The sequence below is a fragment of the Leiobunum rupestre genome, chromosome 3, assembly GCF_980474605.1.
Source record: "Leiobunum rupestre chromosome 3, qqLeiRupe1.1.hap1, whole genome shotgun sequence".
Taxonomy (NCBI): domain Eukaryota; kingdom Metazoa; phylum Arthropoda; class Arachnida; order Opiliones; family Sclerosomatidae; genus Leiobunum; species Leiobunum rupestre.
This window is the reverse complement of record NC_143386.1, coordinates 43,423,731-43,437,733: the sequence shown is the minus strand read 5'-3', so window position 1 is coordinate 43,437,733 and position 14,003 is coordinate 43,423,731. Positions and strand designations below refer to the sequence as shown.

Here is a 14,003-nt window from a genome sequence, read left to right as displayed (position 1 = left end):
ACCGGCCAATTGCCTTACTCTCCCAGGTGTTAAAGGCAGATGAGCACATTCGAGCATCCGATATCACAGCCCATCTCCACGGGCACGGCCAAATTCATTCTTACCAACACGGTTTCCGGTCCGGTTTCAACGCAGAAACCCAACTGCTGCGCCACGTTGAAGACTGGACATTTGGGCTTGAGAGAGCAGGGAGGGTTGATATCGTTTTCCTGGACTTCCGAAAGGCCTTCGAATCAGTTCCCCACGAACACCTCAAAACGAAACTCCACCCTTACGGTATCAAAGGGCGTACCCTTAACTGGATTTCTGCATATTTAGAAGGCAGCAAATTCCGAGTGGTTGTTCCCGGAGCCCAGTCGGAGTGGTATCCCGCGTCGTCGGGTGTTCTTCAGGGGTCGGTCCATGTTGTTCATCATCTACATCAATGATCTTGGCGACAACGTCGTCTCAACCCTCTACGTCTTTGCGGATGATGTTGCTCTCTCTCGGGTAATTTTCACTGACCAAGACTGTGCCACACTCCAATCTGACCTTTCTAATATTGAGGATTGGAGCGCGACTTGGATGCCACTGCTCAACTCCAAGAAGTGCACGGTCCTATCGCTCCACAACCGTGGCTGCCCCTACCACGCCACAGTTTACTCCCTGGGCGGTGAGCCCCTCAAGCAGGTCACGTCCCACAAATATCTAGGAGTGACCTTAACGCCTACCCTCGAGTGGACCACTCACGTTGGCCACATAACGTCTCGGACTGCGTATTCCTTAGGACTTGTAAGGCGCCACTTGGCACAATGCCCATTCGCCACGAAAACCTTAGGTATAACTGCGTACGTTCTGCGTACCCTCGAATACTGACCCTTAACGGGTCAGAGTGTGCAATAACTGGTGGCTTTACCGGGGAGTCGGGGTCCGGCTCTGGTAACCCATCTCCACCTCCGACTTCGGTCAGGTAGGGGCTGAAAACTGAGTTTCGGCTCAGTCTAACGGAGAGGGTCCGTGCAAACTGACTGCCTCGGCGGATTGGGTAGCCTCCTATGAGGGCTAGGCGGGCCTCCGTATGAGGGTACGGCGGTCCTGTTTCCCAGCCTTTTGGAGTCCCACCGGAATCTCCAGTGCCAGCTGTGCTTTGTTACTTGAACTGCTGTGTGCTTGTCGTTCGCCTTTAGGAGCTCTCTCCAAAGGGTTTGACTCTTTACCTACGTAGGTAGGGTGTCGGCTGGAGTTGATACAGCATCCACTCTTAATCCCACTGCTTTGTGCGAAGTGGGAAATGGTCCACCCATTGCTGCACCTTCTGCTGGGTTGAGTGGCTTGCGTCAAAGGTGCGACCATCAGTAGTAGGGTACTACTACCCATGCTGAATTTGCCACCTGTCCGGGCTAGGTGGACGCTGGCGTAGGGCACTATGATGATAGACCTCCGGCTACTAGGTACACCGGGCTATAAATTCTGACACACTACCCTCGAATACTCGTCCGCAGTCTGGTCCCCAAACTCCACCAGCAGTATTCATGAAATCGAAACAATCCAGCGTTGGGTTCTTCTGGAGTTTCAGTATCACCCGCGTACTAGACAACCTCAATTGGACATCCCTAGCTACTCGAAGGCGCCTGCGACGTCTCACTCTGGTCAACAGCGTGATTCACAACGCCTGTGGGGCACTAACTCCCCTATCCAAAACTATATCGTCGTGGTCCCGCCCCCCAAGAGGCAAACGAAATGCCACGTACATTCTTTCGGGTTTTCGTCTTGCACTCCCTCCTGCCGTCCTCTGTCCGCGACTGGAACTCCCTCCCTGAACACCTGAAGGTCCTCCCACAGTGTGCTCAGTTTCGGAAAGCGCTCGCTGCGTACTTTGAAGTGCGTTTTTTTTGTTTTTTTTTCGACATCCACACATCGGTGTCGACCGAAGGCCTTAGACACAAGCACCCAATAACTGATTAATCAGGGTGAGATATGTGTAACGGCCACGCCAACGGGGGGATACGTGGGGACAAGGGTGGGGACACCCGTGGCGGAAGTATCCCGACCACGCGTTGGGGGATTGGTGGTCGTCCTCACACGGCCATCCACAAACTCTGCCTATCAGACGCTTGGGATTACAGGAGTACGCCACTACTCCCAGCTGAAGTGCGTGACTAAAATCCCCCTGTCTTGACGTGATGGGTCTATCACCCTTTGTTCAGCAAAAGGAGAACTATAGAACAGATCACATTGAAGCCCAGATGAACGATGCACTTCGCAATGCACCCGATTTTTTCTTTAATGTTTTGTGTTAAAACGTAGATAGATGGCGGTAGCGTTTCCGTCGAGGAGCGGAATATCAACAAGCCTGCTAGCCTTCTTCAATCATGGAATCTCAATCTTAAAATTGAGATTCCATGCTTCAACGCTTCCTTATTGTTCTCGAAGCTCTTCTACTTTTGAGCTTTATTCCCTCCCCCATGTATACTCTCCCTCCCCCCGACTATTACTTCATGATTAACATTCATTTTAACAAAAAAAATATATAAAAAACATGTTTTTTTTTATATTTTTGATTTTAATAACGCTTATTTCCATTGATACACTTTTGTTAATTACGTCACTTAGTTTGCGAACGAAGTCGATATTTTAAGGCCTTTACACGGAATCCCTTGATTACTTACAATTTGTACACCTGGTTACTTTAGTTACTAGTTACCCGCAAAGAATATATATTCTTTGCCCACAGCAATTATAATCCTATGAGGAACCGCAACGAAGCTCAAAACATTGTCATTTATTCTATGCTAAATCATTAGGTCGTTACTTATTTTTAACCCCATCTGATGGCGATACTATTGTATATTTCGCTATGTTTTAATATAAATCAAATCACTTATATTAAAGCAAACTAGATGGCGATACTTTTGTATATTTCGCTATTTTCTAAAATAAATCAAATCACTTATATTAAAGCAAACTAGATGGCGGCACGGCTACCATTTTTCCGAGTTTCGTAGTTTATTTTTATTTTGATATTACACGCGCTGCCCATCAATTTATTTAAGTTAGGCAATTTTAAACAATTATTTGAAATAATTTAAATAAATACTAACACAAATGTTCGTAACACGTTCAATAAATAAATAGATTTAATGTCGAAGTTAAACGATCGCAAAAGCGGCTAGGTTTCCAATTCCGCAAATGTTTTCGTTTCTGGCGATTCGGAAGAAACCATCCTCACCCCATTTTGGTCCCCAACTGAAATTACAATCGTATTAAAAATAACAAAATTAAAGTCTACTAAACCTTACAAAAAAATACCTATTTTTGATGATCCAATAATCAAGCCCATTTTCGTCAGTACCGTAGCCAACAATTAAAACGCCGTGGGTTACGTTTTTCTTGCACTTTGAATTTCTGTATATTCCCTTCCTATCAAATAAGAATTTAATGTTATTATTTATTCCATAGTACCAGAAGTAAATAATATATATCTTACGAGATAAGTATTCAACTACCTATCTTTTCAATAAGCCTGCGCGGGTTACCGTTGATTTTTTAAAACACTTTGAAAAAGGAAAAATTGATGGGGTAGCCACTTAAGAAATCTGGTGTACAAACAGTGAGAAATCGAAATAATTATTTCCGGAAATCTAGAAATCCAGATTAAATATTGGAAAACCCTGATAAATATGGGAAATCCATGATAATTATTGGGAACCCATGATAAATATGGGAAATCCATGATAAATATGGGAAACCCATGATAAATATGGGAAATCCACGATAAATATTGGAAATCCAGGAGAAATATTTGAAATCCAGGAGAAATATTGGAAATCCATGATATATTAATTGAAATATTTTCGATATCTCTGAAAATCTAGAAATACAAGAGAAGTATAAGAAATCTCGAGAAATTGAAAGAAAAATTAGAAATCTAGAGAAATAAAACCGAAATATTCTCGATATTTCTGGAAATAAACGAAATAATTTAAGAAATATCGGAAACATTTGTAAATGAAAAATCTGGTGTAGAATTGTTTTCGAAGTGGCTACCCCGTCGAAAAACTAGTTATAAAATAACTCATTGGTAAAATACGATTTATCAATAAGTAAATATCCCTACGCAGTGTAATTTTTAGATTTTAATTTTTGAAATGATTTAATTTACTTCCCTTCCCCCTTTCCGTACGTTCAGCGTAAAGGTTCGTCCAATGAAATTTTTACACAACACTGCCTTAGCGTGTTTAAAGGCTAGCTGCGTTCTCCTTGTGTTTGTTGCTCCTGGATGGAAGCAATATCTTTCCCTTAAATAGTTTGTCTAGCTAGTGGAACCTAGGAGCAACAAACACAACAACTTCACACAAGGAGAACGCGACCCCTCAAACGTCGTGCATTTTCTTGAGTACAGTTTTCATTGGTTAGACGCATTAGCGTCTGCTGCCGTCGGAAGGGGAAAATTCGGAAATTGTCTTCCCCCTTTCCGTTAAGCTTTCAGCGTAAACGTTCGTCCAATGAAAATTGTACACAACACTGCGTTAACGTGTTTATAGGCTAGCTGCATTCTCCTTGTGTTTGTGGCTCCCAGGTGGAAGCAAGTCATTCTATTTCCTTTTGGGTACGCTCTTACTTATAATGTTGTAAGTCTCTGGATTCCGTGTTTAGGGAGGCAGCAATGGGTCCGTACAAGGCGATGGCCTGTTTCATCGCTCGCTCGTTCCCTTCAGGAATTAGGAACAATTTCGAGAAGTTCGCTGAGTTGCATCTTTCCATGTAGTGACAGAAATGTTGTTGCTATCATATTTTAAATAAATTAGTTCATAATACAGTTGAATAATATATTTAAACCTTTAACGAATTACCTTGGCTATATAGGGGTAACACTTTTCGCTGTTAATACCATTATTTTTGATAACGTACTCGAAAGCTGCGCCCATGTTACCTCCATCACAACCGCTATTACCTTTAAATAATAAATAATGTATGTAATGCCAAAAGTTTATAGTATAGTTATTTCGCGACAGTTACCCATTTATGCAAAATGAATCATCATAGCCTGAAAGAAAAATCCACAGAAATCTTAACAATATACGTGGATTTGTTTTTCAGGCGACGACATGCAGTTTCGCAGGCTCTAGGTAGTTTTCAATGGCTGAGATTTTCCCGCCAAACCGCGGAAGCATACACCGCTTCACGGCTAAATAGTACCGCGTGTATCACTCCGCCTGACGATGTAACATTTAAAATTTAAATTCCATAGGGTTATTTATCGATTTAAAAACCATATTTTTTATATGAGATAGTTTAAAAAAAAACAGTCGAAAGTACAGGTTTCAAGCGAATAAGATTGACAGTAAAGAAATACTAATTCTTATCTTCAAGAGATATTCTATATGCTCTTGATAATATTAAAATTAGCCAAATAATATTTTACCATCTTTATCGACGCAATCTAATAGATTTTGCACGCTGAGGGGTACCAATTTTCCGGAATGAACGGCCCAGACCCCTTCCATGGACCCCGCTGCCGATATGGCCCAGCAAGAACCGCATCCTCGTTGGTGGATGACCTCGCTGACCACGTTCTTAACCCTCCAATCCAAATCAGCCGGCAATTCCTGATCTGGGGTGCTTTGGTTAAAGATTTGGGGGTTTGCATCGGTGGACGCGTTTGCCCCGACGAAAGGGTTGCCGATGTTAGGGAACCCCTTGATGGCCATACTGGTCTCTCGTGTATACTCTTCATATGTCTGTTCAAATTTAAAAATATCATGGTTAAAATCTGTTTCATCAGTCTTTCAAGATCTACGCCGATCCGACTAGCGAACGTCTAGATATATTGCTGAACTATTTATCGGCAAACTGTCGTCTGCTAAATTTTGGTTCAGTAACGGATACAAAGATGAAGGTTGTGTAGTTACAACTGCAATTTACAAGTGATCGAATCTCTTACAATATTTCGTTTGCTCTGACAGCAATTTACAACTGATCGAATATCTAGGATAATTTTAGCAATCTAGGCAGTGGGATCGTCATAATATTTACATCCGTAATTCCTCACCATATCAGAGTAATAGTTGACTCCCAGTAGATATTTCCCGTGGCCAGCCTCCAAATTGTGAATTTTAATTTTCTCCACATTTTCAGAGTAGGTTTTGGCTCTTACAAGATCATCCGCGTCACTGTAGTATTTTTCAAACAAAACCTGAAAAGTTAGATTTTATATAGTTAAAACTGAAATACCCGCTTTCATGTAATTATACTAATGCTAAGGGTATTTTAAAAGATGTTAAACGTAGTATAACAGAGGTTTAGCGTAGTATAGCAGAGGTTAAGCGTAGTTTAAAAAATTCTAAGCGTACTTTATCACAGATATTAACAAGCATTGTTTGACAGATACCACGATAGTAGCTTAGCATATGTTAAGCGTAGTTTAACTTATTCTAAGTGTAGTTTCAGATATGCTTAGGGTAGTTTAATAGAAAATAAACGTAGTTTGACATATGGTGACCGTATTTTAAGATATGTTAAGGGTAGTTTAATAGAGTAGTAGCACTCCGTAGCTTTGACCATGGCCGCCATTTTGGTAGCAAATTTTTTATCTATAGGAAAGAGCATGGGTGACGTACTAGGACGTCACAGTGCCATTACTCTATTGATGGTAAACATAGTTTGACAAATTCTAAGCTTACTTTAGCACATGTGTTAAGCGTAGTTTGACAAATTCTAAGCTTACTTTAGCACATGTGTTAAGCGTAGTTTGACAAATGCTAAGCGTAATTTAGCACATATGTTAAGCGTAGTTTGACAAATGTTAAGCGTACTTTAGCACATATGCTAAGCGCACTTTAACACACTTGCTAAGCGTAGTTTAACACATATTTTAAGCGTAGTTTAACACATGTTAAGCGTAGTTTGACAGATATGTTAAGTACTCGCTAATACGAGTAGGGAGAAAATATAGAAGTGTAGACTGTCTACATATCTAGGCGTTATCAGTAGACGTTTCATAGAGGAAACTTAACAGCTTTAAATAAAATTGTACAAACTTTATACTGCTGCCAGTCGGGGTATGTTTCCTCGGCGGAGTTGACAACGCGACAATCGACTTGAAAGGCCGTCATAATTAAAATGGGAATCAGAGAAAACATTGCCAAGAAATGTCTTTTAACCGTAGGTCCCAAATTTAACTCGAACAAACCTTCTTTGAAGCGATGGGGTCTGCTCTGAGTCGGGTTTCTTGACTTATATACCCATTTCGGACGTGCTTTGTTTTAAGTTAAACGATTAATCCTAATGAATTTCTGCCTACAACGTCAACGATTACCACATCCAATTAATATAAATGGGTTTGTTTGGGTATTACTTTGAGCGAAGTCTTACCCTAATCTATATTTACGAAACAATACTCTTTTTTAAACCATATTAATTGAGAACGACCAAATTCCAGGTATTTCTAGGTTAGCCTTAAATCTCTTTTCTATTTGTTCATTTTAAGGTGATGGAGAATATTTTTCCATTTGTTTAGGAAGTGTTATAATCGGTGTCACAACGCGCTATTGTTGTTTACCTTTTAGTAAGCGATAAATAATGCCTTGTAATTAGTAAATTATCATTCTTTGTATCGAGTAGAGCCAGAAGTACATAATAACTATCTCACGAAAGAAATATTTATCTCTGAATAGACTTAATTTTGCGCCAGATTACCATTCTTTGTATGGAGTAGAACCAGAAGTACATAATAACTATATTACGAAAACAGACTTTATTTCGTGGCAGATTATCATTCTTTGTATCGAGTAGAATCAGAAATACATAATAACTACCTTAGGAAAGAAGTATTTATCTCCGAATAGACTTAATTTTGCGCCAGATTATCATTCTTTGTATCGATTAGAACCAGAAGTACATAATATGACACTTACGAAAGAAGTATTCCTCTCGAAATAGGCTTTATTTCGTGCCAGATTAAGGTAAAAAGTCCATAATAAAAAAGGGGCAAAAAAGCTAAACCCTAACAAATTTATTAAAGTTATTAACTTTAACTTATCCTTCTTTGTACCGAGTAGAATCAGAAGTTCATAATAATTTTTAAAAATTAAGTATCTTATTTTGTTTCGCGCCAAATATATGTACCAAACCATGACTAGTACCATAAGTAACATCATTACTATATGCTTGACCCTTGGCCAAAATTATCATCGGATTTATTTTTAGAGCTATGGCGCAATCGAAGTTTAGTCCTCAGCACAGAGACCCCTAGTGTCTGAATATACCCAACGTGAAATATTCTACTACCAAAGATGAAAATATGCTACATGTATTCAAGCGCAAGTGAATGTGTTAGTGTTGAATATAAATATTTTCGGTAAGGAAATTATAGCATTAAAACAATAAGAAGTGTCATACTTATGGTTATATTGTAACTTATACTATTACGGTTGTTCATATTTTCTTTGCACCCTTGTTGCAGTAGATAAAGTATCTGATATTTCGTATTTTCTTAATGGAGGTCGATTTTCATTTTTATACTTAATATACTCAACTGGAGAGTTAAGTATTTCAGTTGCAATTTTCCAGGAAATTACCTAAGCCTTTTTTTCCGGAAAATTTTCAGTTTTTTCGTGAAAAAAGAAAAGGTTTTTATCCCATGATCAGCCCACTATTTTTGGCAAATTAAATTTCGTGGCATTATTTCGAATCCAAAGTTAAAACTAAACCTCTAGACTAAAAACCCTTAAAAAGTAATGTGTTTCAATTTTTTATTTTTCCGCAAATTTTTTTCTGGAAAATTAACAGCTCCGTACTAAACTTAATTAATACAAAACATGAAAATACCGATATAATGGCGGACATAGTAATCGAAAATATTCAAATAGCCGCAGCTACAGTTCATCTTAATGACAGAACGTAAATTACAATAGTGAAATGTGTAGAAACATTTTTGGATAGACAATAATTCGCTTTAGAATTTTATTTAGAAAAAATATTAAAAGTACATTAATTTTTAAAATTTTAACTTTATATTTAAAAACTATGAAATTTAATTAAAACTTAGGCGACGACTATCATTGAAATAACTTGACCACGACCCTGTCGTCTGATTTGGACGGGGTGGCCATGGACTTACGTTGAGGTTTGGCGGTTCGGCGACTTGTGGGCAAACGCACCACCACCATCTCATTGACGGGAGTTTCTAAATTAACGCGGTAGTCGACTTCCTGGTCAATTCCCCGTTTGACACTTGACCCGCGAATTAACGGCGACCCTCTGGCTTCTCGTTCGACCTCCCTCAACGCGTTGACCACCGAGATAGCCACGTGACCTATGGCTAAATCCAAATTGATATTTTCTTTATTTAATGACCCGGCACTAATCTTGCTCATGGTTGACATGAGTTCCTGTAAATGAAGATTGTTACAAAACAATTCTTAAAACATTTGTGTTTTTTTTACTTGAAGAAAATTTATTCCTCGCTCCTCTAAAGCCATGCTTAATTCGCATCCGATCTGAAAGGATTGGTTCCGGATTTGAGAAGTCTTGATGGACATCCAACAGAGACGAGTCGATAGGTTCACTAGCGTTTCCAAGTGACTTTTGGGTTGCTCTTGTATCATGACCTGTATTCAGTTGTTCCGTTTGAATATTGAAATCAAGATTCCAAAAAGGATAGATACGTACATAAACCGCGTTCTTCACGGCTTTAATGGTATAGTTGGTAATATCGAAGGTAATCTGCACACGTTGAAAATTAAAATTAGGGTATAAACGTAATCAAATATGTTCAATACGTGGTCTTCCGTTTGCAACTCTTCCGAAAACCGCAACTGAGATTTAACGAATCTCCGGACACCTCTGCTCGATTTCCTCAAGCTGTTGCTGACCGCTTTGGCCACGTCGAAGGTGAAAGGTTTTTTCTTGACCAATTTGACAGCGTCCTCGTTGAATTTCCTTCTTTTGAGATGCGGTGAAAGTCCAGTTGAAAGCGAGACGCGATTGCTTGATAACTTTTCCGCAGATTCTAAAGGGAACGTGGGCATTTCAGGCTCCAAGATGGGTTTCTCCAGGCTCGATACGCTGTCCGAACTCGACCCTCCTAATGTTGACGAACTGGAGGACAAGTAACGGACGAATTTCCCGCAGAGGTCGAAAACCGGAACGCCTTGTTTGACGATTTTCTAGTGGAAGTTAAGGTTTTAATTTGTTGTAATTAGTTCTGGGTTGAAATGAGACTGAACTTGGCCACTATTGGAGTTGCCCATCTAGATTGCCTTATACAAACGCGTTGTCAAAAGCTACTAATGGAACAAATACTTGCTGTAAAAGAAATAACTAACTCAGTGGTTCCCGATTTGTTTTGCTATGGAACCCTAAGTTATCCCAATTAATTCTGGCGGAAACCCCTTCTTTTTTTTTACTTATCCTAAAAGATTCTTGACATAAACAAGATGGCCGCGCTGCGAATTCTCGGAACCCTTGTGACCCTTCCACGGAACCCCAGGGTCATCCAATTCTTTTCCGAGGTCTATGAAAATCGCTAGTGGATAGTTAGGTCTAGTTTTTCTTGCTCCTTTGATTAATTTAGTTCAGATGGAGTTAGATTTGACTTAGGTTAATTTTAGGTTGAATAATTACTTTGAATTTCTAGGGATTTTTTAACCAACTAAAAGTGGGGAACCGTTGCTACTTATAGTCACCCGTGTTGCCAAGACTACAAATAGAATAAAAATATTTGCGAAGGCTACCAAAACAAAAATTTCTTAGATTCCCACTGTTTTGATTTGGGTCGTATTTGCCTTGACAGTTACTTGGAATAGAGTGGAATTATAGTTCAATTTGGGGTCAAGATAGTATCCGGACTTACCTCATGGTCTAATTCGCAGATGTAAACCAACAAGTCTTTGAGGAATTCACGTCCATTTTCGTTCTCCAAGGTAATGAGCTCCCGTCTAAGCAGGAAGTCCTTTTTCTTGTCGCTACCAATTTGACCTTGAGAAAGTTTCCAAAACAAACGCATGGCTGATTTCTGCAGGAGAGAGTCTCCCTGATATTTTACAAAGGAAATAATTAGTATAATTTAAAATAAATGATTATTAATTTACCTTTATTTACATTATTTTGGAGAAGGTGCTCAAATTGGACGCTTTGGTTAATGCTGGTGCTCGACTTGAAATAGTCCTATATTTACCAACAAGAAAATACGAAATATTTTTCAAATAAAACTCTCCAGATAGTTCGACCGTATTCGTACCTTATCCTTGGCCTTCTTGTCGAATGTGGACTTGGTCGTGGTCACTTTCTGAGCCACTTGCTTCCACTTAGAACTCGAGGACATTTTGTATAATAGAGGTGCACAAACAACAACTTAACTCTTTCACTTACCGAAAAATTTACCACAATTTCGAAAGGATGCTCAGCGTTTTATACTTAATTTTCATTCATTTTTTAGCTATTTTTAACACTTATTTAAAGATAAATTTTAGAGTATTTTATAAAAATTTTTCAATTTTGTCACGTGATTTCGATGAAATTTTGGAATTTTTCCAGCCCTTTTTACGAGCCATAGACCAAAAATCTAGACAAACTTAAACCTCCCAGTTTCGGAACATGGCGTAGTCTAAACCGGGAGCGCTGCTACTGTACAGTGTACCGTATGTTAGCAGCTGCGAAGTACTTTAAGAATGCCATCCCACTAGCTATCGCTCCACGAGGTCATCGGAAAGCTATGGCAGCGACACCAAGTTTGTCCTAAATGAACTAAAATAAATCTGGATTCCACGTATTTTGTGAGCGGACTATAAGTACTTCTTTATCATTGGTCCATGGGTAAATTAAAGATTTAATTAACCAATACAAAAGCTGTTGAGGCCATGTCGAAGAGGGGCGGAAATTAACGGCACTGCGCGTTCTATCGTTTGATATAAAAAGTACCATCCTAAGTTAAAGAGTTGACCTGTTTACCTGACAGACCTGAAACTGGCCATCGGTAAAAGTTGTGTAGCCCCACAAATACAAACTATAAAAATGTTCAACGCTAAAAGTTCAAACATGTAATGCGAAGATCACGGCGTGGCTTGGTTGGTAAAGCCGTAGGTTTAGGAGATTACGCGGCCAGCAACTTTCTGGGTTCGAATCCCGGTTTCGCCAATAATATTAATTTTATAAATTATTTTTCGCAGCTCCATCTACCGTGTCGTTGCTTTTCCACGACAAACAAACAAACAAACAACAACAACAACAAATACTTAACGACAATCCGTCTATAGCAATAGTCCCACTTCGATATATATATATATATATCTCGATGTGGAACTAAAAACAACCCACTTTTTTTTTAAAAAATCAATCCACTTTTATTAAAAAAAAAACCGCCTTTTTTAAAAAAAACAACCCACTTTTGTTAAAAAAACAACCCACTTTTTTTTAATAAACAACCCACTTTTTTTAAAGAAACAACCCACTTTTTTTAAAAAACAACTCACTTTTTAAAAAAACAACCCACTTTTTTTAAAAAAACAACTCACTTTTTAAAATAAAAACAACCCACTTTTTAAAAAAGAAAGTGGGTTTTCTAAGTTGGTTTTATAGGGTTTTTTTAAAATATGGAATTCTAAACTCCTTTTTAAAAATATATATCAACGCGCGCTATGATATTTATTTAAATTAAATTTATTTCGTTTCATTATTTTAACATATATATTTAAAAAAAAAAACAATATCAAAAATTTTTTAGCAATAAAATTCCAGAGGGATATCGAAGGATATCTAAAAACTGATTGCGGATGAAGACGCCTTAAAAGTCCCCGCTGAAAAATTTCCCATAATTAAAAAAAGCAAAAAGAACGAATATAAATCTATCTCCGGCGCAAATCTCCATTAAAATGATCATGAAGGCCACCCCTCTTAACCCAAAGAACATTAATTGGAACCGCGTTACATGATTTTAATGTCCCATACTCCCAAACTCATTTGCACAATTTATTACTTAGCATTTTTTGGCAAATCAGTTTCCCCCTTTCCCGGGTATTAGCTGACAGCTCGTAAAATACGGTTGTTCATCGGTGAAGTCTGCGGTTTTCGATCAAAGAGGGGACTGTCGGGTTGAGATCGATGAATGGGGAGCTATCGGAACATCTTGTATTCATGCCTCGAAGAGATATTCTCAGCAGGGGTGGGATTCTTTGGGTTGTCTCAGAAGCCGTGATTAAACGCTGCAGAACGCGCGTGATCAAGGTGCTAATCGACCATATATCCTAAGCCTCGATGGAGCCTTTCGTTTATGGATGTCTGGTATGGCCTCCTGATGTTTCGCCTGTAATGGAAACGATTTGAAAGTTGTGTGGAAACAGACTGAATTATTTATTACCGGCTAGAATTTGAATGTTCGATAACCCGAAATGTAATTAGAGTTATATATATTTTTTTAATTTGGCGAGGAAATTTAACTTTCGCGTGGGACGTGGCTTGATATTAAATGTTTTATATTTTTTGGTTATTTTGAATAGGTGTTTCCATAAAATATAACAATAAAAAAATTAAAAGTATTAAATGTTTTTATCTGCGTTACGAGCTTGATAGCGTATTCCATTTGACTACTCTCTCTAGATCACTCCGATCAACATTTTATGTTCCCTTTGCGTGCTCGGATCTGCACCGATCAAGTTTCGCGTGTTCCATTTCCCGCTCTCGGGTGCTCTGAGATCGCCCCAAACCGATCTGCCAATCTGCCGATTTCGACAGATCAACGGATCGAGATCGAGATCGGAGCAAATTTTCGCGTGTTCCTTTTAGATTTTTTGGCAAAATGGCAGACCAAGACGCGAAAATTCAAATTACTAGCAGACGAAAAACAACAAAGCGCGGGAATACGTTAGTGGCATGTTCCATTTGCGGTTTTACTCTAGTCGATTGGGGCGAGGTCTATGACGTCAGAGACAGGTTCGGAGCGAATCTCGAGCAGTCAAATGGAAAACGCTATAAGCTTCTTAGAACTTTATTGGTACGCGGGTTTCAAATTCCGAAAGGTCTCGCGA

At 39.0% G+C, this 14,003-nt stretch overlaps 2 protein-coding genes across 3 annotated transcripts; both read right to left on the bottom strand.

Moving 5' to 3' along the window:
- Nucleotides 1-2,593: 2,593 nt before the first annotated feature.
- Nucleotides 2,594-5,516, bottom strand: LOC149951844 (cathepsin L-like). 2 transcript variants are annotated; one of them, XM_090170131.1, is made up of 6 exons: nucleotides 5,405-5,516; nucleotides 4,833-4,933; nucleotides 4,601-4,764; nucleotides 3,289-3,399; nucleotides 2,877-3,225; nucleotides 2,594-2,807 (listed from the first exon to the last, which is right to left on the bottom strand). In XM_090170131.1, the coding sequence occupies exons 1-5, from the start codon at nucleotides 5,484-5,486 to the stop codon at nucleotides 3,129-3,131; spliced, it is 555 nt and encodes a 184-aa protein (XP_090026257.1). In that variant the 5' UTR covers nucleotides 5,487-5,516; the 3' UTR covers nucleotides 2,594-2,807; nucleotides 2,877-3,128. The 2 variants fall into 2 exon arrangements, with proteins under 2 accessions (XP_090026257.1, XP_090026258.1); XM_090170132.1 differs by lacking the exon at nucleotides 5,405-5,516 and adding an exon at nucleotides 5,179-5,263.
- A 3,464-nt stretch (nucleotides 5,517-8,980) lies between these two features.
- On the bottom strand, nucleotides 8,981-11,356 carry LOC149951843 (uncharacterized). The gene is made up of 7 exons (XM_090170130.1): nucleotides 11,222-11,356; nucleotides 11,083-11,148; nucleotides 10,835-11,014; nucleotides 9,762-10,148; nucleotides 9,652-9,705; nucleotides 9,426-9,590; nucleotides 8,981-9,371 (listed from the first exon to the last, which is right to left on the bottom strand). Exons 1-7 carry the CDS (start codon nucleotides 11,303-11,305, stop codon nucleotides 9,039-9,041), a joined length of 1,269 nt encoding a protein of 422 aa, XP_090026256.1. The 5' UTR covers nucleotides 11,306-11,356; the 3' UTR covers nucleotides 8,981-9,038.
- Nucleotides 11,357-14,003: the final 2,647 nt, after the last annotated feature.